The sequence below is a fragment of the Carcharhinus amblyrhynchos genome, chromosome 21 (assembly GCF_965287045.1).
Source record: "Carcharhinus amblyrhynchos chromosome 21, sCarAmb.v2.hapA, whole genome shotgun sequence".
NCBI classification, from domain to species: Eukaryota; Metazoa; Chordata; class Chondrichthyes; order Carcharhiniformes; family Carcharhinidae; genus Carcharhinus; species Carcharhinus amblyrhynchos.
Window position 1 is genome coordinate 4,501,372 of NC_137344.1, and position 23,407 is coordinate 4,524,778.

Below are 23,407 nucleotides of genomic sequence, written 5' to 3' on the forward strand. Positions count from 1 at the left end.
CCGGGTCTGTGTGGGTTTCCTCCCACAGTCCAAAGATGTGCAGATTAGGTTGATTGGCCATGGCAAATTGTCCACTAGTGTCAGGGATATTAGCAGAGTAAATGGGTGGAGTTGCAGGGATAGGGCCTCGTCGGTGCAGGCTCAATGGACCAAATGGCCTTTTTCTGCACTGTAGGGATTCTATAATACAGAATGCAGCCACCAATCTGGCTTATTACACTTGATCTTGGGTGAGGCAGTTGATGGGGGCAGCTGCAACACCTGGAGGGGATGATCAGCCAGGATACTCCTCAGTTCTTTCCAGTGGCCTATCCTGGGTGGTGTGGATGTGCAATGGACATGATTACCCTGGTGGACTAACAAACCAGAGGTTATTTCAATACAATTGGCTACCAGGAAAATGGCCAGGTTGTGGAAAGCTGGCCTCATCACTCTGTCCTCAGTACTGAAGCCACTGTAGTTGGAAATGCTGGTGGTTCCCTGGATTACACTCTGGATTTTGGGTTCAATCCCCAATTAATCTGGGTGATGAAGGCTTCTTTTGTACTGGAGGTCCAGTGTCAAATGACTTTGAAACGCCTCAAGACTGTTGTAATTAGCAGACTTTGACCTGGAGAACAAAACTTCCAAATTCAGACTGAAACTAAAAATGTTCTTTTCCACTGTTCCCCCTTCAAGTACAAAATTCACCAAACCAATGCACAAGCGCACACTCTGCAGAACACTGGTTCCTCTAAATAAGTTCCTTTATTGAGCTGGGGAAGGCAAAGGAACATCAGCATATGCTCATAATTCAAATGGGTGTGAAGTCAGTGGAAAATGTGTTAGGCCTGTCACAGGAAAACTGCAGACTCTCACTTCTATATTATAAAGAGGATATATAGAGGCACTGGAGAAGTTGCAGATTACGGATGATGCTAAAACTGAGGTGGTATGTTTCAGAAATGATTGAGCAGGCTGAGTCTTTTTTCTCCAGAACGAAGGTAGAGGGTGATTTTCCATCAAGATTCTGGAAGGATTTAATAGGGTAAAAAATGTTTCCATTTGCAGGGGAAAGCAGTACCAGAAACCACAAATAAAAAGCAAAGATAGTCATTAATAAATCTAATCTTTATTCAATGAGGAAGAATGTGGAACTTGTGGTTGAGGTGGATAGAGTAGGTGTGTTTAAGGGAAGCCGGACAAAAACATGAGGGAGACCGGAAAAATGTTACCCTGGAAGGGGTGAGATGAGGACAAGAGGGAAGAAGCTCACGAGCACAAAATGCTGGCATGGATAAATTGGTCTGAATAGTCCTGTAAATTCTAGTTAATCACTAAAATATATTCTCTGGCCACTATCGCATTGCTAATAATAGTTTGCAGATTTGCTGCTACTATTCAACTGACTACATTTCAAATGTACTTAATTGGCTGGAAAGGACTTTGGGATGTCCTGGAGGGGATTATAATAAAGTCTAAATTTATTCTAGAGTATTTCTAGAAAATAAATCATATCTGAATGATGCAATCAATAGGATGGAGTATGTCTTTGTAAACTAGGGAATCCATGATTTGTTTGTGAGCTGACAACATATTTCCTTGGTCTTAAATTCAGGTAGTTACTTATTGAGTCACTAGATTAAATTGTAGTCTGTTCCTGGTGTCAGTCATTACAAACAGAGTACAAACCTGGACCATTTAGATCAAGAAAGTTTGTGCTAATGTGGGTATTTTTGGGTGAATAGGGGTGCATGGGGAATGCCATATTTGATCAGACAGGCTGGTTCCTGGTCCACCACCATTCCACTCTATTCTGACTGCCAACCAATTAGGCTTCCACAATAAGAACTGCCGCTTGGGTGGAGGCAGTAGGGATTAAGTTGGTGACATACTAAATTGGGGGTGGCACAGCAGTTAGCATTGCTGCCTCACAACACCAGGGACCGGATTCGATTCCCAGCTTGGGTCACTGTGCAGAGTTCACATGTTCTTCCTGTGTCTGCGTGGGTTTCTTCCGGGTGCTCTGGTTTCCCCCACAGTCCAAAAGACATGCTGGTTAGGTGCACTGGCCGTGCTAAATTCTCCCTCAGTGACCCCGAACAGGTGCTGGAGTGTGGTGACTAGGGGATTTTCACAGTAACTTCATTGCAGTGTTAATATAAGACTACTCATGACACTAATAAATAACCTTAGAACTTTACTCCCAGTGCCATCAAATCAATTACTAAACTGAGAAAGAAAAAAGCTATTCTTCTCCCCAGCTGTAGCACTATAATAAATTTAATCTGTTGTGTATTGAGTTGTGAAGACGAGGTTATTTTCAAGGGGAGGAGTGTGGGGAGAGGTTTTTGTTTGGAGTATAAACAGTGATGTGGACCAGTCAGGTCAAATGCCTGTTTCTGTACTGTATGTTCTATATGAACAGGTGCCTGATTTTAATGTCAGGTTGACCTTCCACAATAGGAACAGACCTTACAGCTCGTCACGTCTGCTCCACCATTCAACGCTATCCTGGCTGATCAGATTTTTGGTCTCAGAGACTCAGGTGTCTATCTCAACCTTAAATATATTCAGCAATGGAGTATCCATAGACTTATGGGATAGAGAACACCGGATTGTAACCGTTTGAGTGAAGAAATTTCTGCTCATCTCAGTCCTAGGTAGTCAGGCAGCTATTCTGGAGACTTCCAGATTACTCAGCCAACAGAAAGGATGTGTGTGTCTACCCTGTCAGGTCACTTCAAAACCTTAAAAGTATCAAAGAATTCTAAACTCGAATATAAGCCCAAATTACTCACCCTTTCATCATAGGGCAATCCTGTCCTTCCAGACACCAACCTGGTGAACCTTCACAATACCTCATCCCACACAAGTATATCTCAATGATAGACAAATTCCACATAGTTCCCCAGGTGTGGCCTCACTAGAGCACTATGTATCTGTAGCAAGACCTCCTTACTCTTGTACTCCAATCTCTTGCAATAAAGGCTTGCAAGCAATTTCAAAGAAATCATAAAATCCCTAATGTGTACAAGGAGGCCATTCAGCCCATCGAGCCTGCACCGACAACAATCCCAGCTGAGCCCTTTCCCCATAACTCGATATAGTTACCCCAAGAGTCTTGCATCCTGGGACCGAAGGGGCAATTCAGAATAGCCAATGCACCTGACTCATCTTTGGATTGTGGGAAGAAACCGGACAACAGTGAAAACACAGGGAGAACACGCGAACGCCACACAGTGAATCAAGCTGGGAATCAAACCCAGGTCCCTGGAGTTGTGAAGAAGCAGTGCTAACCACTGTGCCACCCTTTGCTTATCTAATTGCTTGCTGTACAACATGTTAATGTCCTTTGGATGAATACACCCAAGTCCCTCTGAAATTCAATTAGAAGTTTCATGCCTTTTAAAAAATTATGCTTTATAATTCTTAGCATCCAAGTGAATAATTTCACTTCCCCAAATTAAAGTCCATCTGCCACTTTGTTGCCCATTCAATTATCAACAACTGTGTCTTGCTCGCAATTTGCATTCCCACATAACTTTGTATCATCAGCAAACTTCGGTCTGTTTGTCTCTATCATTAGCCGAGGGGCCAGAACTAGTCACAGCCTGTAGCTTGAAAATGCTGCTTCCTGTCAGTTAACCAATTCTCCATGCATATGAATAGCTCACTCCAACTCCATAAGCCCTTGCTGGTGTCACTGTGGGATCTCGCTCAAAAAAAAGCATTATGACAGTCACTTTGTAAAGTTGGTGTCATGTACTGGAAGTATCTGTAGGAGACAAATTCTTTATTGTCCATTCAGGCCAACTGTTTCATTGAAGGGTAAATTTAAGATGTCATTACTAAAAGATTTATTGGTATGCTGTACTCTTATTGACAATATTGTAACCAGCACTTATATCAAAACTGCATTGCAGTCCACAATCGCCTAACCCCACAACGGGACGTTTTCTTGGGGTTGGGGCTCACCTTGTGTGTAGGGGAGGGGCTGACTGAACAATGCTCTGTCCTGGAGGGGGCAGGTGGCTGACCCTGACACCAGCAGTAATGGCAGGAGAGACTGGGAACTTCCCAAGGGAGGAGCTATGATGTTAAATCCATCAGTACTCTGGTGTACACAATGATTCCTCAGCTATACAATTATTACAGTGAATCAATAGTCACAGCTCATGAATTACCAGTATCACTGGTCGGAAGTGGATAGAATTTGGTACAAAAATGACAAATAAGTCCAGTGAAACTATTTAATAATAAATAACCAGGAGGCAGAATGGGTTGAAATGTACAATCACCTAGCTTTACAATTGTCATTTTTCTTAAAAGAGAGAACTTGATTTGTCTAATGCTTTCTATCACCTTCAGATCCCAAAGCATTAGACAGCCAATGATGGTTCTGCTCAAAGGTCCGGGCAAGTAGCAGTAAAATCAGATGAGGAATAGTCCCAGTTCAGGGCCTAGTTTAAAACCACATAACACGATCCAGTTGGTGCACATCTGGGTGGTTTGTATCCTGAGCTCCAGCTGGAATTTGAAAAACGCTGCTTTAGATACAACCAATGGGGAGACTTTCCACATTTTTCACCTCGTCATAAGCTATAACTTTACAAACACATTTTCCATTGGATCACAATTAGGAGCAGGAATCCTGCTCTTCCTCTGACCCACACTAAGTTTTGTAACACCCCAGCCCCGACTAAAATAGTTCACTCAGCATTGACTCAGGATTGAATCATTTCTCCAGCTGTGGCCTGCGACCTGGATGCTGTCTGTGCTTTCTGCATGTTGGACCAAAATAGACATGACTGATGTTCCCCCCACGCTGAGCAACATTCAAACCAAAATCCTAGAAGTTGGTTCTGATAAAAGGTCAGTGAGCTGAAACATTAACTCTGTTTCTCTCTCTACAGATGTGGCTGAGTATTTGTAGCATTTTCTACTTTTATTTTCGGTGAAAGTTACTGCTCACTGTTGCATGCAGCTCTCTGCACTAAATGCTCTGTGCAAAATGGATTACAATCATTACTGCCCTTGGATTAGGAACAGGAGAAAAAAAAACCGTGCTTAAATAGGCATCAAGGTTTAATTCAGCTGTGAAGCCCACTGCAGTCAAATAACCAATCTGACACCATCAGGGCTCATGCACAAGAAAAACTTGCAATTCTATGATGCCTTTCCAGACCACTGAACACAACAAAGTGATTTACAACCAACAAGGTACTTTGGAAATGTGGCCACTTGTAATGTAAGAAATGCAGCAGCCAATTTGTACACAGAAAGATCCCACAGACAATATGAAAATGACCAAATAAGTTGTTTTATGTGATTTTGATTGAGGGATAAAAATTGGCCAGGGAACTCCCTCTGTTCTTTGAAGCTACAGGGGGAGGTAATGGAATGTGACCAATGAATCATGTAGCAGATGAAACATCAGCCAGGATAGGGACAAGAAACTTTGGGAGAAATTATTTGCCTGTCCAATCTGACCACGACTGTTACATTATTGGTGCTTGACTACCAAGTTTCTCTTTAACCTGCTGTGATATTTAAGAATTATTAAACAGAAATTCATAAAAAGCAACAGCTTGCAGCAAAGCATCACACATTTCCTCTCCCCGGTCTGCATTTCCCTTCTGAAACAGTCTCCGATAGCGGGCCAGTGCGTCCCGAGGGAACAGCACCCGCGGGTGCTCCTGCGTCACCGAGTCAATCATGAGCTGCTGCACCAGTTCCCTCCCACTCGTCCGGGACTCCCCCACCATCAGTTCAAAATGCTTCCCCACTGCCGAGCGCACCACGCTCAGCACTCTGTGCTGACCCTCCTCCAGGAAGCTGCCTCCCAGCAGCCCATGTAACATGGCCTCGATCGTGCGCAAGTGCAGCGTCACAGGGAATAGGTGGGTGCTCTGAGTCGAGATGCTAGGCTTCTCCAAGATGAAGAAATCTGCCTTGGGGATTTTTGAGACGGCCGAAGAGATCTACAAATAAATGGAAAAGGAAGAAGAATGATGGAATTGTCAAGGATTTTGAAAGTAGATAACACAAGAGCACAAAGAGAGGCAATGAGCTGTCGCCACACACCTCTCCACAAGGCAGAGTACTCTTCCTGCTCCAATGTTGAGTTGGATTGCAGTTTCATGGGAACAGGAGGCAGCCAGTCAGCTCTTTGCATCTGATCCATTACGGAGATCATGGCTGCTCTGTACCTTACTCCATCCATTGGCCTTGGTTCCATAACCCTTGCCTAACAAAAAATCGGTGGCACAGTGGTTAGCACTGCTGCCTCACAGCACCAGGGACCCGGGTTTGATTCCCAGCTTGGGTCACTGTCTGTGTAGCATTTACACATTCTCCCTGTGTCTGCATGGGTTTCTTCTGGATGCTCCGGTTTCCTCCCACAGTCCAAAGGTGTGCAGGTTAGGTGCACTGGCTGCACTAAATTACCCTTAGTATCAGGGAGACTAGCTAGGGTGAATATGTGGGGTTGCGGGGGTAAGACTTGGGTGGGATTGCTGTCGCTGCAGGCTCGATGGGCCGAATGGCGTTATGCAGTGTAGGGATTCTATGATTCTATAAATAGGTTATTATTAATCTCGACTTCAAAATTTTCTCTTCATATCCTTTAGCCTCGATTGCTTTTGAGTGGAGGGAGTTGCAGGTTTCCACTGGCCTCTGTGCGAACAAATGCCTCTGAACTTTCATGATAAAATTAGCTGCCACTTGTTCCAGAACCCCCACAATGGGGTTGCCAACTCTCCAGGATTGCTCTAGAGTCTCCTTTAATTGAAGATGAATCTCTTATCAGCAAACAGATAATTCTCTTTGATTGGAATACCTACTCACTAGATGGATATTGTTGATGGGACAAAAGCTGTTTTATTTGTCGTTTAGGCTGGAGGAGGTGGTCATGTGATTGAACCACCCATAAATCCATCCAGACAGAGTGGGCAACTCGAATCCTGCCAGAGGGAATAGCCTCTCTCCCGAACACTCCCGCCAGTCGCCTCCAACACCTCAATCAGATCACCCTTTCATCCTCAATCCGAGAGGATACAATCCTCTGGAGATAATCTGACCACCCAATTCTCCCTGACACAGTGCAGTGACAGCCCAGAAGAACAGAGGGGAGAGAAGAACCCTCCAAGCTGACTTACCTCCTCCAAGTAAATGGAGGGCAGGTAGGCACCCTTCATGTATCGGTGACTTGTCTCCTGGTTCCAGTCCAGAACAGTCAGATTCCGGTCCACGTGGGCCCACGCAATCTTACGGATTCCAAACACGATCGACACAATGCTTTCTGCAGCCTTGTGGTAAATAAGAGGATGTATTTAGACAGAACCCCTTTTCCAGTCAGAGTGTGTACTCTCCTGCGCACAGTATTCTAAGCATTTCCGTGGTAACCCACACATCAGCGATCTGCAACTTTCAGCTCATTAACTCTACGCTGGAACCCACAAAGCAGACAATCTCACCGCAGGCACTTCAATAGCAGTGAGCAGCCATCACACCCACACATCCCAAATCTGACATCCCAGCATTTCAACAGAATCAGAAATTCTATTCACAGGCTTTTCAATTCTGTATCCACATCAGATACCAGCCCTGCTTAGAAACTGCTGTCCTTGTATTTATAAAGGAGGTAGTCAAAATAAACCACATTGTACTTAGAACCAGCCATCAATGTCATTCACAGCTCTCCAACATGACTCTGGCTTGAGTCAGGTGGTCAAGAATTTGAGTACATCCAGTATACTAACTATATATTCACTAAATCTATTCCATTTATACAGTGCGTCAATTGTAAAGCCTGTACAATAATTATATGCCCAGTATGCTAAATATCCAGTATACCTATAGTTATATAGAAAGTCAATTACATATTGTCTACACTAGTCATGTATCCAGTATACCTATTACCTTTACATAGTATATGAATTGTATATCCAGTATACTAACGATATATCTAGTATACCTATTGTATTTATACAGTGTGTCAATTACAAAACTGGATGTGGAAGAAGAGAAAGTTTTTAGCAAGTCCAAAGGGTGAGGCCTGACAGGAACATAGGAAGTGCAAGAGGGAACTTGAGAAAGCAATTAGAAGAGCAAAAAGGGGGCATATAAAAGAACTTGTGAACAAGAGAAGGGAGAATCCTAAGACATTTTATAAATATATTAAAGGGAAGAGGCTAACCAGGGAAAAAGTAGGGCCCATTAGGGACCAAGTTTAAAGTTTAGGTTATTTATTAGTATCACAAGTAGGCTTACACTGCAATGAAGTTACTGTGAAAATCCCCCAGACACCACACTCCAGCACCTGTTTGGGAACAGAGAGAATTTAGCATGGCCAATGCATCCTAACCAGCAAGTCTTTCAGGCTGTGGGAGGAAACTGGAGCACCTGGAGGAAACCCATGCAGACACGGAGAGAACGTGCAAACTCCACACAGACAGTGATCCAAGCCGGGAATTGAACCTGGGTCCCTGGCGCTGTGAGACAGCAGTGCTAACCACTGTGCCACCGCGCCACCCAGGGGGGGCAGTCTGTGAGTGAAGCCACAGGGAGGGAGGGTGTTCAATGAAAACTTCTTTTCAGTCTTCACTCAGGAACAGAAGCTGGGTACGGAATTCTGGATAAGGGATTAGAAGGAATTGTACCTTCTGATGTAGGAAACGGGAAGATATTAGAGACTCTGACTGACTTATAAACTGACTAATCCCCTGGCCTGGAAGAACTGCATCACAGGCTACTGTGGGAGGCAAGGCAGGGAACTGCAAGGCTCTGACACAAATATTTAATTCCTCTCTGGTCACGGGGGAAATGCTAGAGGACAGGAACACGGCTAACGTGGTTCCACTTTTCAAGAAGGGTAGTAGAGATAAACCAGGAAATTACACACCAGTGAGTCTCACATCAGTGGTAGGATAACTATTGGAAAAAATTCTGAAGGGGGGATTAATATCCACTTAGAAAGACATGGTTAATTAGGGAAAGTCAGCATGGTTTTATCAAATGGAGGTCATGCCTAACAAATGTTAGAATTTTTCAAAAATGTGATCAAGTGTGTAAATGAGGGAAGTTCAGTTGATGTAATTTAGATGGATTTTAGTAAAGCTCTTGACAAGGTCCCATTTGGGAGACTGATTGAGAAGGTTAAAGCACATGGAATTCAGGAAAATGTGGCAAGGTGGATCAAAAACTGGCTTCGTCAAAGGGTAGAAAGCTATTCGAGTGACGGGGTGCCAGTGTCTAGCAATGTACCACAAGGATCAGCACTGGGACCCTTACTGTTTGTTATATACATAAATGATATTGATGAAAGTGTGGGGAGAACGTTAAGCAAGTTTGCAGATTACACCAAGATTGGTAGGGTGGTTAATAGTGAAGAAGGAGGTTGTAGGTTTCAGGAAGATATAACTGGGTTGGTCAGATGGGCAGAACAATGGCAGATGGTATTTAACCTCGATAAGTGTGAGGTGATGCACTTTGGAAGAAGAAACAAGAAAAGGGAGTATTTAATGAATGGCAAGACACTGGGAAGCTCAGAAGAACAGCTGTATAGTATAGGGCCTTTTCTGGCTCTATTACTCTATATTGAGTGTAGTAATCATATATCCAGTATATCTATATTTATATAGTATATCAATTACATATTGAGTACATTAATATACTAGTTATATATCCAGTATACCCACCGCTTATCCAGTATACTACTTGGACAGCCTCCCTGCAGTTTATTTTAGTCCTTACCAGGAGTCGCCTTCGTTCTACGTCAGGTTTGATAAACTTTAATCCTTGGAGTTTCTTATCTCTCCTCCCAGGCTCCCCACAGGGATTCAGGATTGACCGACACACCTTGGTTATGGTTTTGTGTTTGAAGAGCGGCACCTCCAGGAGACACTGCAGGTGTGTGAATGGTCCATGTTCTTCCCTGTACTCCACAATGTTGGCCGATTTCCTGCCACGGAGCAGTTTGATTCCGGCCAGCTCCTCCCGGGAGGCTGTGTTCAGAACCCTCAGCACAGCTGCCCGCTGCTGGGGTGTGTACTGCTCATCAATGTCATCCCCCCCTGGGTCATGGTGTGGGCAGTCGAGGCGGTGGAGATCCGTCGCAGCGTAGCGACCTTCCTTACAACACACGCAAAAGCGCTGCTGCCTCAGCATGTTGGGGCGGCTCAGTTGCTGGAACACACACTGCCGGCCTAGGGGAATAGAAACACACCATCGGATCTGATGCTTTTAAACATCTCCCCAGTCATCCATCTATCTTCACCCTCTGCCCATTCTCTACTTCACACCAAATCATCCACCAGCACCAGTTCTTACTGACCTACACTGGCTCCCAGTTCAGCAACGGCCCCCTGCCTTCTCCAATTCCGGCCTCTTCAATATCCCAGATTTGAGCCCTTCACCAGTGGTGAGTGTACCTTCAGCTTCCTGGGCCACAAGCCCTGAAATTCCCTCCCTAAACCCCTTTGCTGCTCATCTCTCTCCTTTAAGACGTTCCCTAAAGCCAATCACTGTGACAAAACCTTTAGTCACCTGTCCAAATTCATAGCTCCTGACGTAGTTTGGTGACAAATGTTGTTTTTGATATGCTTCCAGGAAGCACCATGAGAACTTTTTCCACATTGCATTTCCCAAAAAAGTGAACAGAAATTTGTTTAAGTAACACTACTCCCTCCTGTGCTACTGTTTACTCTCTCTGCATCCAAAGATGCAGCCTCTTGTTGGGATGAGACCCAGAGGGTCCGCACACCAACAGCCATTATTCCACTTGCTGGAAAGAACATGTCAAAGAAAGACATGGCATTTACATTGAACCTCTCACAGCCTTGGCAAACCCCAAAGTGATATACAAACAATGATGTATTTTTAAAGTGTAGTCTCTATTTTAACTGAGATTATTTCCAGTGAATTTATAGACCTCAGTATCTTAGAAACATCAACAAAATGATGACCAATGTGCAATTTTTAGGTGGGGACTGAGGAACAAATATTTGTCAGAACGTCAGGGGGGTACGGCCACCCTTCCACGACATAGTGACGTAGAATTTTTTTTACATCCAGTGGAATGGGCAGCGGAAGTTTTAATTTAACATTTTATCCAAAAGACAGCACCTCTGACAGTGCGGCGCTCCCTCAGCACTGACCCTCCGACAGTGCGGCGCTCCCTCAGCACTGACCCTCCGACAGTGCGGCGCTCCCTCAGCACTGACCCTCCGACAGTGCGGCGCTCCCTCAGCACTGACCCTCCGACAGTGCGGCGCTCCCTCAGCACTGACCCTCCGACAGTGCGGCGCTCCCTCAGCACTGACCCTCCGACAGTGCGGCGCTCCCTCAGCACTGACCCTCCGACAGTGCGGCGCTCCCTCAGCACTGACCCTCCGACAGTGCGGCGCTCCCTCAGCACTGACCCTCCGACAGTGCGGCGCTCCCTCAGCACTGACCCTCCGACAGTGCGGCGCTCCCTCAGCACTGACCCTCCGACAGTGCGGCGCTCCCTCAGCACTGACCCTCCGACAGTGCGGCGCTCCCTCAGCACTGACCCTCCGACAGTGCGGCGCTCCCTCAGCACTGACCCTCCGACAGTGCGGCGCTCCCTCAGCACTGACCCTCCGACAGTGCGGCGCTCCCTCAGCACTGACCCTCCGACAGTGCGGCGCTCCCTCAGCACTGACCCTCCGACAGTGCGGCGCTCCCTCAGCACTGACCCTCCGACAGTGCGGCGCTCCCTCAGCACTGACCCTCCGACAGTGCGGCGCTCCCTCAGCACTGACCCTCCGACAGTGCGGCGCTCCCTCAGCACTGACCCTCCGACAGTGCGGCGCTCCCTCAGCACTGACCCTCCGACAGTGCGGCGCTCCCTCAGCACTGACCCTCCGACAGTGCGGCGCTCCCTCAGCACTGACCCTCCGACAGTGCGGCGCTCCCTCAGCACTGACCCTCCGACAGTGCGGCGCTCCCTCAGCACTGACCCTCCGACAGTGCGGCGCTCCCTCAGCACTGACCCTCCGACAGTGCGGCGCTCCCTCAGCACTGACCCTCCGACAGTGCGGCGCTCCCTCAGCACTGACCCTCCGACAGTGCGGCGCTCCCTCAGCACTGACCCTCCGACAGTGCGGCGCTCCCTCAGCACTGACCCTCCGACAGTGCGGCGCTCCCTCAGCACTGACCCTCCGACAGTGCGGCGCTCCCTCAGCACTGACCCTCCGACAGTGCGGCGCTCCCTCAGCACTGACCCTCCGACAGTGCGGCGCTCCCTCAGCACTGACCCTCCGACAGTGCGGCGCTCCCTCAGCACTGACCCTCCGACAGTGCGGCGCTCCCTCAGCACTGACCCTCCGACAGTGCGGCGCTCCCTCAGCACTGACCCTCCGACAGTGCGGCGCTCCCTCAGCACTGACCCTCCGACAGTGCGGCGCTCCCTCAGCACTGACCCTCCGACAGTGCGGCGCTCCCTCAGCACTGACCCTCCGACAGTGCGGCGCTCCCTCAGCACTGACCCTCCGACAGTGCGGCGCTCCCTCAGCACTGACCCTCCGACAGTGCGGCGCTCCCTCAGCACTGACCCTCCGACAGTGCGGCGCTCCCTCAGCACTGACCCTCCGACAGTGCGGCGCTCCCTCAGCACTGACCCTCCGACAGTGCGGCGCTCCCTCAGCACTGACCCTCCGACAGTGCGGCGCTCCCTCAGCACTGACCCTCCGACAGTGCGGCGCTCCCTCAGCACTGACCCTCCGACAGTGCGGCGCTCCCTCAGCACTGACCCTCCGACAGTGCGGCGCTCCCTCAGCACTGACCCTCCGACAGTGCGGCGCTCCCTCAGCACTGACCCTCCGACAGTGCGGCGCTCCCTCAGCACTGACCCTCCGACAGTGCGGCGCTCCCTCAGCACTGACCCTCCGACAGTGCGGCGCTCCCTCAGCACTGACCCTCCGACAGTGCGGCGCTCCCTCAGCACTGACCCTCCGACAGTGCGGCGCTCCCTCAGCACTGACCCTCCGACAGTGCGGCGCTCCCTCAGCACTGACCCTCCGACAGTGCGGCGCTCCCTCAGCACTGACCCTCCGACAGTGCGGCGCTCCCTCAGCACTGACCCTCCGACAGTGCGGCGCTCCCTCAGCACTGACCCTCCGACAGTGCGGCGCTCCCTCAGCACTGACCCTCCGACAGTGCGGCGCTCCCTCAGCACTGACCCTCCGACAGTGCGGCGCTCCCTCAGCACTGACCCTCCGACAGTGCGGCGCTCCCTCAGCACTGACCCTCCGACAGTGCGGCGCTCCCTCAGCAGTGACCCTCCGACAGTGCGGCGCTCCCTCAGCACTGACCCTCCGACAGTGCGGCGCTCCCTCAGCACTGACCCTCCGACAGTGCGGCGCTCCCTCAGCACTGACCCTCCGACAGTGCGGCGCTCCCTCAGCACTGACCCTCCGACAGTGCGGCGCTCCCTCAGCACTGACCCTCCGACAGTGCGGCGCTCCCTCAGCACTGACCCTCCGACAGTGCGGCGCTCCCTCAGCACTGACCCTCCGACAGTGCGGCGCTCCCTCAGCACTGACCCTCCGACAGTGCGGCGCTCCCTCAGCACTGACCCTCCGACAGTGCGGCGCTCCCTCAGCACTGACCCTCCGACAGTGCGGCGCTCCCTCAGCACTGACCCTCCGACAGTGCGGCGCTCCCTCAGCACTGACCCTCCGACAGTGCGGCGCTCCCTCAGCACTGACCCTCCGACAGTGCGGCGCTCCCTCAGCACTGACCCTCCGACAGTGCGGCGCTCCCTCAGCACTGACCCTCCGACAGTGCGGCGCTCCCTCAGCACTGACCCTCCGACAGTGCGGCGCTCCCTCAGCACTGACCCTCCGACAGTGCGGCGCTCCCTCAGCACTGACCCTCCGACAGTGCGGCGCTCCCTCAGCACTGACCCTCTGACAGTGCGGCGCTCCCTCAGCACTGACCCTCCGACAGTGCGGCGCTCCCTCAGCACTGACCCTCCGACAGTGCGGCGCTCCCTCAGCACTGACCCTCCGACAGTGCGGCGCTCCCTCAGCACTGACCCTCCGACAGTGCGGCGCTCCCTCAGCACTGACCCTCCGACAGTGTGGGGCTCCCTCAGTGTTTCACTGGCGTTGAGCCATCCTGAAATTTGTGCTCAGGGTTTGGAGCCGACACTTGTCAGACTGGGCGGTGGGCCCGGGGCGGGGGATTTCAGTGACCTAAAGCTGACCCCGGGTCTCGGATGGAGCTGGTCAGTATGTGCCGCCCTCCATGGCCGAATAGCTCTCTCTGAGTCCGCCCGGCGCCGCAGTATTAATGAGAAGCCCCTCCTGCCCCTCCTGCCCTGCCCTGCCTGCTCTCCCCGGTATGACAGAGACTCTGTGCTTTTACCTCGGATCAGTAACCGGCTCAGGCCCTTCAGCAGCATGACCGCAGGCCACGTGCAACCGCCAATGCGGTCCCCCAGGGGGGAGCAGCGCACCCGCCAGAACCGTCCGGCGGAAACTGCACTCTGAAACTGGGTTCCTAGCTTGCAGGGAGGAGGGGAGTTTGCACTGGGACTGACAGAAGGACATTCCATTCTCATCCTGAGTTCTCAGATCAATAGTGCAGGTGTTTTGTTTTAAAAATCTTGTTCAGCCCCCGATTAGCCACAGGAATTGGTAAATTAGTAACATTAATCTTTGTGGAGCCTTTCACACCCACTGCATGTCTTTTCCAGGAGTGAAGATTGCTGCCCAGGATATTAAGTCTTATTTTGTTGCTCTCCTCAGTATCCCGGGATCTTTGAACAGGCAGACAAGTCATCAGGCTAAGATCTGAAAGACAGCGCCTCTGACAGTGCAGCACTCCTCCTCAATGTGTGGCGCGGTGATCAGCAGTGCTGCCTCACAGCGCCAGGTTCGATTCCCAGCTCGGGTCATTCACTCTGCGGAGTTTGCACATTCTCCCCGTGTCCATGTGTAGGTGCTCTGGTTTCATCCCACAGTCCAAAGATGTGCGAGTTAGGCGGGTTGGCCATGATAAATTGTCCATTAGTGTCAGGGGGATTAGCAGGGTAAATATATAGGGTTACAGGGATAGGGCCTGTGTGAGGTCGTTGTCGGTGCAGGCTTGATAGGCCAAATGGCCTCCTTCTGCACAATAGGGATTCTATGGACATTCCACTGGAGTGACAGCCCATTTTTAATTGCATTCTCAGTTCTGAAGTGGAACTTCAATACACAACCTTTTGATTCCACATCAGGCAATCCAGCTCAGCAAAATATCGCTGGTGAGTTGGATTTCCCCTTTCCATGCACAGTCTTATTCAGCATTAGAGCAGAGTAATCATTCAACACAAAGTCAATGTCCATTAGGCCAATTGTGTTGTGGAACTCTGAGACTCTGGTCAGACACTATGTACCAAGTTCACCTGCGACGTTCAGAATCAGCTCCAGCCATTTCAACTTTGTCTCAGTTCTGGGTCGATGCCAGAATGAGAGAGAGGGTGATAAAAATCTTCCTTGCTATAACGGTCAGCATGGTGGCACAGTGATTAGCACTGCTTCTTCACGGTGCCAGGTCCAGGGTTCAATTCCAGCCTCGGGTCGCTGTCTATGTGGAGTTTGCAAGTTCTTCCCATGTCTGCGTGGGTTTCCTCCGGGTGTTCCGGTTATCTCCCAAAGTGCGAAGATGTGCAGGTTAGGTTGATTGGCCATGTGTCCCAAGATATGTAGTTAAGAAGGTTAGTGTGGTAAATATGTGGGGTTACAGGCAAGGTAAGGTAAGGCTTGGGTAAGGTGCTCTATCAAAGAGCCATGACTGATAAAAGCAATTGTTTGGAATGCCTTCTTAGCTATCCTGTTAACCTGTCCTGTTCCGTTCAGGGATCTGTGGACAATCACCTGTGAGCAATAGGTAAAGATGTTGTTAACACATATATTTGTAGAGCATAGAGAAATAGCTTGAAGTTAAATAGATTGGATATAGTTAGGCATATTGATAACCCACTTTATGGAAACAACTGTGAGTTTAGTCACAAACATAGGACATAGGGTTCGATGCTGCTAACACAGCAATAATTAGGGATAATAAAAAGACTGCCTGTAATGTAGAGATAACATCAGAGATGTGATGTGCAGTGAAGCATACACCACATCCTGCAGGAATGTAAGAGGCCCATGTTATAAAAAGCAAATGGTCTGCAAGATGTGTTGTTTATACAACTAAGCATAAAAGGGGGAAGGGGTCACTGAGATAGTCGGGACAGCAGTGATTAAGTTGGCAAAGGATTGATTACTGCCAATCTGAACTGGACATGTAACAGTATTGGATAAGATGGATGAGTTTGCTAATGCACTCTTGTGATAACAGGAGACATTGTTAGATGGGATAGGAACTTAGGGCACCTCGAGCCAATAGGAGAATGTCAACACATAGATGGGACAGGGACCACCAATTAGGAGAGAACATCACATTGCAAAGCCATCACAATGCTTGTAAAAAAGGTATAAAATGTGCTGTAAATCTATGTGAGGTGTGCCTATTTCGCTAGACACCCGGTCTTGCAAGAACGTCAAATAAAATCTTGCTCCTTCAGAACTTGACTTGACTAAATTGTTTAACTGTGAGCTGTGTTTCTCACACACCCTAGGATCCCTCTGTTCCTCTGAGCTTCCTAGTGTCCTGTCGTTCATTAAATACTCCCCTCTCTTGTTACTTCTTCCAAAATGCATTATCTCACACTTTTCAGGGTTAAATTCTATCTGCCATTGCTCTGCCGATCTGACCAACCCAGCTATATCTTCCTGTGACCTAAGACCTTCTTCCTCACTATTAACTACCCTGCCAATCTTCATGTCTTCTTGGAACTTACTTATTATTCCCCCCATATTCTCATCTGTGTTGTTTTATGTATATCACAAACAATAAGGGACCTGGCACTGATCCCTGTGGTATGCTATTGGACACCAGCTTCTAGTCACGCAACCAGCCTTCTACCACTTCCCTCTGTCTCCTACCACTAAACCAGTTTTGGTTCCAAATTGCCAGATTATCCTGGATCCCATGTGCTTTTACCTTCTTTACAAGTCTCCCATGTGGGACCTTGTCAAAGGCTTTGCTGAAATCCATGTAAACTACATCAAGTACACTAGCCTCATCTACACACCTGGTCACCTCCTCAAAAAATTCAATCAAATTTTTTAGGCATGACCTCCCTCTGACGGAGCCATGCTGACTCTCCCTGATCAAACTTTGTCTCTCCAAGTGGAGATTAATTCTCTCCTTCAGAAGTTTCTCCAATAGTTTCCCTACCACTGACGTGAGACTCACTGGTCTGTAGTTCCCTCAGTTTATCTCTATCACCCTTCTTGAAAAGTGGAATCACATTAGCTGTCCTCCAGTCCTCTGGCACCTCCCCTGTGGAAGTCTCACAACGTGGAGATGCCAGCGTTGGACTGGGGTAAGCACAGTAAAAAGTTTCACAACACCAGTTAAAGTCCAACAGGTTTATTTGGTAGCACAAGCCACAAGCTTTCAGAGCTTCAGTGGCTTGTGCTACCAAGTAAAGCTGTTGGACTTTAACCTGGTGTTGTGAGACTTCTTACTGTGCCTACCCCAGTCCAACGCCGGCATTGCCACATCATGACCTCCCCTGTGGCCAGAGAAGAATTAAAAATTTGGGTCAGAACCCCTGTAATCTCTTCCCTTCCCTTCCCTCCCACCACATCCTGGGACACAATTCATCAGGACCTGGAGAACTGTCCAGTTATTAGCCCATCAATACCTCTAATACCTTCTCATTCCCTATGTCAGACTGTTCAAGAAGCTCATACTCTGTCATCATAACATATGTTAATGACTTGGATGAAGGAAGTGAAGGTATTATCGTCAAGTTTGCAGATGACACAATGGGGAGAGGTTTGCTCTCTAAGACGTTTCAGCCATAGTGAATTCAGGGGAATGGAATTGTATAGAACCCCCTTGGGCTATATGACTCACACTGAATCTAGAGTCAATGTTACATGTATCATAATTGTACTGAAGCACTAGAGTGCACCTTGGTCGATGTAGACAACTTAAATACCATTAGACCATTTGTAATGACCATTTTGAAATGTCTGAAATGTTAATTTGACTGTATTGTAGCAGGATGTGTACAGGAAAATTTAATAGCTTTGCATTGCATTGTGGCTTAAAAACAGCTTCTTCCCTGCTGCTGTCAGACTTTTGGACCTACCTCACATTAAGTTGATCTTTCTCTACACCCTAGCTATGACTGTAACACTACATTCTGCACTGTCTCCTTTCCTTCTCCATCAACAGTATGCTTTATCTGTATAGCACAGAGTTATACAAGTTTACAGCATGGAGACAGATCCTTTAACCTAACTTGTCCAAGGGACTTTACTTTTCACTGTATGCTATTACATGTGACAATAATAAATCAAATCAAAAACTTCCTGTGATGGCCATTTTGAAATGTCCTTCCATGTAGTTTATGAATAAAATATATTTTTACAAAAAAAAATCATCTCAGCGGATTCTAGTTGATGTCATGGTCATCTTTGATTATAATGGATGACACAAAAATTAGCTTTAGATGAGCAGCTTGAGAGGTATTTTAATTAAGAAATCCTGGGGAAATACAGACAAAGGGAGCACTGTTCGAGCCAGGGGATTTTGCAGTGAGTTCAGGAAGCAGTACTTCACACAGGTTTGTGGAAACCTGGAAATTTCTCCTGCTGGATGCTGGGTTGATTGGAACTTTCAAGACTATGATTATTCCTTTTTTGTTGTTGGATAAAATGTTAGCAAATGTGAGGTTATCCACTTTGGCAGAAATAATGGTAGGAGGGATTATTATTTAAAGGGCGAAAAGCTGCAGCATGCTACGGTGCAGAGGGACCTGGGGGTCCTTGTGCATGAGTCGCAAAAACCCAGTCTGCAGGTGCAGCAGGTGATCAAGAAGGTGAATGGAATGTTGGCCTTTATAGCGAGGGGGATAGAATATAAAAGTAGGGAGGTCTTGCTGCAACTGTACAGGGCACTGGTGAGACTGCAACTGGAGTACTGTGTGCAGTTTTGGTCGCAGCACTTGCAGAAGGATATTTTGGCCTTGGAGGGAGTGCAGAGGAGGTTCACTAGGCTGATACCGGAGATGAGGGGGTTGGACTATGAAGAGAGACTAAATAGACTGGGTCTGTACTCGTTGGAGTTTAGAAGGATGAGGGGGGATCTTATAGAGACGTATAAGATAATGAAGGGGATGGATAGGGTAGAGGTAGAGAGATTCTTCCTGCTCAGAAAGAATAGCAGGACTAGAGGGCACAGCCTCAAGGGGGGAGCAGTTTAGATCAGAGTTGAGGAGGAACTTCTTCACTCAAAAGGTGGTGAATCTCTGGAATTCTCTGCCTGGTGAAGTGGTGGAGGCTACCTCGCTAAATATATTTAAGTCACGGGTAGATAGATTTTTGACAGACAAGGGAATTAAGGGTTATGGGGAGAAAGTGGGAAAGTGGAACTGATCCACTTCAGATCAGCCATGATCTTATTGAATGGCGGGGCAGGCTCGAGGGGCTAGATGGCCTACTCTTGCTCCTATTTCTTATGTTGTTATAAGATTATCCAATAGGGATATGCAGCAAAGGAATGTAAATGAAACTGAGGTACAGAGCATTTTCTAGCTAGAGGGCAGAACAAGCTCAAGGGGCACGGTGGCACAGTGGTTAGCACTGCTGCCTCACAGCGCCAGGGACCCAGGTTCAATTCCTGGCTTGGGTCACTATCTTGCGGAGTCTGCACATTCTCCCGATGTCTGCATGGGTCTCCTCCAGATGCTGCAGTTTCCTCCCACAGTCTGAAAGACATGTTGGTTAGATGGATTGGCCATGCTAAATTCTTCCTCAATGTACCCGAACAGGTGCCACAGTGTGGCGATTGGGGGATTTTCACAGTAACCTAATTGCAGTGTTAATGCAAGCCTACTTGTGATTAATAAATTTTAAAAAATGGCCTCCTTCTCCTCTTCCATATTCCTGGAAGACCAAGAATGATTTGGTATCAAATACCACCAACAGCCTCTGTCAATCCTCATTGATCGACATCTCCTTCACGATCATCCTCAACATCGGTGCCCCATAAGGCTGTGTTCTCAGCTCCTAGCTTTTTAGGTGTTCAGATCACCAACAACCTGTCCTGGCCCTCTCATGCCAACACTATAAGAAAGCCCACCAACGCCTCTACTTTTTCAGAGGACTAAGGAAATTTGGCATGTCAGCTACGACTCTGACCAACTTCTCCAGAAGCACCATAGAAAGCATTCTTTCTGGTTCTATCACAGCTTGGTATGGGCTCCTGCTCTGCACAAGACCGCAAGGAACTACAAAAGATCATGAATGTAGCCCAATCCATCGTGCAAACCAGTCTCCCATCCATTGACTCTGTCTACACTTCCTGCTGCCTTGGCAAAACAGCCAGCATAATTAAGGACCCCACACACCCCGGACATTCTCTCTTCCACTTTCTTCCATTGGGAAAAAGATACAAAAGTCTGAGGTCACTTACCAACCAACTCAGCTTCTTCCCTGCTGCTGTCACTTTCGAATGGACTTACCTTGTATTAAGTTGATCTTTCTCTACACCCTAGCTATACTGTAACTGTCTCATTTCCTTCTCTATGAACAGTATGCTTTGTATAGCGTGCAAGAAACAATACTTTTCACTGTAAATACACGTGACAATAATAAATCAAATCAAAATCACTGATTTATCTCAATGAATTTATCTCAAAAACATTCTCTTTGTAACTAGCTTTTCTTGTTTCCATCAGGAATACAATGCTTGTGGTGTGTATGCATACTGAATAGAATTTTTCCAAGGTGTGTCCCCTTAAGGCAATATTGTAATTGTTTGAACCTTTACAATGAAATTGACCAGTTGGGTTTCAGTTCCGCCAACACAGCTCTTGCCATTCTCTTCCTTCTCCCTGGTAAGTGTTGGCGGACACTGAAGGCTGAATGTTGCTGGACTAATGAAACATGAAGGGCCTCAAACAGAACAAACTGGATACAGAGCTGTTGATTCCAGTGACAGGTTGAGTTTATCCAGTGAAATAGCTGAGCTGCATCGATTGGTTCAATGGCCCCAGGTAGTGCTGATTTCAGCCAATATCTTCAGTGTTTGTTACTCTGAGGAGAGAGTATTGCATTTATATAACAGACTTCATTACTGCCGAAAGTCCCAAAGCACTTTACAGGCAATGAAATACTTCTTCAGTTTCAGAACAGCAGCAGCCTATTGCACACAGCAGTCTCCAATAGGGCAGCACAGTGGTTAGCACTGCTGCCTCACAGCGCCAGGGACCCAGGTTCAATTCCAACTTAGGTTGCTGTGTGGAGTTTGCACGTTCTCCCTGTGTCCACGTGAGTTTCCTCTGGGTGCTCCAGTTTCCTCCCATAGTCTAAAGAGGTGCAGGTTAGGTGGATTGGCCGTGCTAAATTGCCCCTTAGGGTCAGGGGGTTAGCAGGGCAAATGTGTAGGGTTACAGGAATAAGGTCTGGGTGGGATTGTGGCTGGTGCATACTCGATGGGCTGAATGGTTTCCTTCTGAACTATAGGAATTCTATAATAGCAATGTGATCATGACCAGAGAATATGCTTTTAGTGAGGGTAGTTGAGGAATAATCTTTGCTCAAGGCACTGGGGATAACTCCCCTGTACCTCGTCAAAGCTCCATGCCTACCTGAGAGGGCAGACGGGAGATTGATTCATCTGAAACTTGACACCTCTGACAGTGCGGCACTCCCTCAGCACTGACCCTCTGACAGTGCGGCACTCCCTCAGCACTGACCCTCTGACAGTGCGGCACTCCCTCAGCACTGACCCTCTGACAGTGCGGCACTCCCTCAGTATTGACCCTCTGACAGTGCGGCACTCCCTCAGCACTGACCCTCTGACAGTGCGGCACTCCCTCAGCACTGACCCTCTGACAGTGCGGCACCCCCTCAGTACTGACCCTCTGACAGTGTGGCACTCCCTCAGTACTGACCCTCTGACAGTGCGGCACTCCCTCAGCACTGACCCTCTGACAGTGCGGCACCCCCTCAGTACTGACCCTCTGACAGTGCGGCACTCCCTCAGCACTGACCCTCTGACAGTGCGGCACTCCCTCAGCACTGACCCTCTGACAGTGCGGCACTCCCTCAGTACTGACCCTCTGATGGTGCGGCATTCAGTACTGCGCTGGACTGACAGCCTGGAATTTGCCTGCTGGAGTCTTTGGAGCGGGACTTCTGACTCAGAAGCAGAACCACAGATGGCAGCCACCCAATAGCCATTTTTGGATGGGTACTAGGGGAGGTCTGGCTCTGTGGAACAATAACCCTGTCCACTAGTCAGAGTCTTCAAAAATGTATTTGCCTCATGGCTGTAAGGAATGGAAGAGTTACCTGGAACTGCACAAGGTGCTGCCCAAACCATCGGAATGTCATCCCAGGAATGTCATTCTTCTGGAGTTGAGTAATCCTGAGACAGACTTTGGAAATTTTCCCCCTTCAGGCCCAGAGAGGGGGAAGTCCCCACTGGGGAATATAGTTGTCAGGCTTTGTGATCCGTAAGTAGTTTGATGGCTTTATCTTGATCTCTGACACATCCTTCCAGCTGTTCATTCTTCCCCCCGGAACTTGCCAACTCTACTTCCTGGTACCTTGGCAATCCTTCAGTATCTTATCCCACTGATATTTTAACTGTAAACCAAGCTGCAAAATCAATGCTGGTGGGATGTTGAATTGCATGAGGCCTCACAGGCAAACCCTACATTCTGACCCAAGTAAAATGCACAGAAACAGGCATTCAATCCAATTTAGTTTAGTTAGGCCATCATGATCAGCATTGGCTTGGACCGCCTAAGGCACTCTTTGTACTTTGTTCAGTCGATGCTGGAATAACGTCCAGTTGAGAGCGGAGAGGGGATGGGTGGCAGGTAACTGGGATTTCTGGCTGATTTCTCCACTCTGGGCCTAGAGTCCACATCCCAACTGATCTCACCCACCTTTAGCTCTGTAACCTTCTCCCACTAGACAACCCTCCAAGATCTCTGCACTCCTACAATTCGGTGTCTCTTAAACATCTCTAATTTCCATTGCTCCATGGTTATTTGCCATGCTGTGGGCTAAGTGTTGGAATTCCCTATTTCCGGCCTCTCTCTGTTGCTCAGGCTGCTTGAAGCAGTGACCAGGCCTTTGGTTACTTGTCTGAGGATGTCATGTGATTTGATGTCAGATTTAGTTTGGTAATTGCTTCCACAAGACGCCTTGACACAGTGAAGGCTCAAAATACAAAAATAGTCCTTGTTGAGACAATAAAACCATAAGTACGGTACGGTAGTGGTGAGCACGGCTGCCTCACACGTCAGGGACCCAGGTTCAATTCCAGCCTCGGG

At 48.3% G+C, this 23,407-nt stretch overlaps 1 protein-coding gene across 2 annotated transcripts; it reads right to left on the bottom strand.

Moving 5' to 3' along the window:
- Positions 1-1,131: 1,131 nt before the first annotated feature.
- On the bottom strand, positions 1,132-22,506 carry tefm (transcription elongation factor, mitochondrial). 2 transcript variants are annotated; one of them, XM_080209317.1, is made up of 4 exons: positions 22,416-22,506; positions 9,736-10,187; positions 7,140-7,289; positions 1,132-5,963 (listed from the first exon to the last, which is right to left on the bottom strand). In XM_080209317.1, exons 1-4 carry the CDS (start codon positions 22,444-22,446, stop codon positions 5,532-5,534), a joined length of 1,065 nt encoding a protein of 354 aa, XP_080065443.1. In that variant the 5' UTR covers positions 22,447-22,506; the 3' UTR covers positions 1,132-5,531. The 2 variants fall into 2 exon arrangements, with proteins under 2 accessions (XP_080065443.1, XP_080065442.1); XM_080209316.1 differs by lacking the exon at positions 22,416-22,506 and adding an exon at positions 14,374-14,449.
- Positions 22,507-23,407: the final 901 nt, after the last annotated feature.

Excerpts from the sequence above, each read along its gene's own strand:
- tefm (XM_080209316.1), bottom strand. The coding sequence starts at position 14,410 with ATGCTGCTGAAGGGCCTGAGCCGGTTACTGATCCGAG. Across the intron at positions 10,188-14,373 it reads GAGCCGGTTACTGATCCGAG|GCCGGCAGTGTGTGTTCCAG; the intron begins GTAAAAGCACAG and ends CTATTCCCCTAG. Across the intron at positions 7,290-9,735 it reads TAGAACGAAGGCGACTCCTG|GCTGCAGAAAGCATTGTGTC; the intron begins GTAAGGACTAAA and ends ATTTACCACAAG.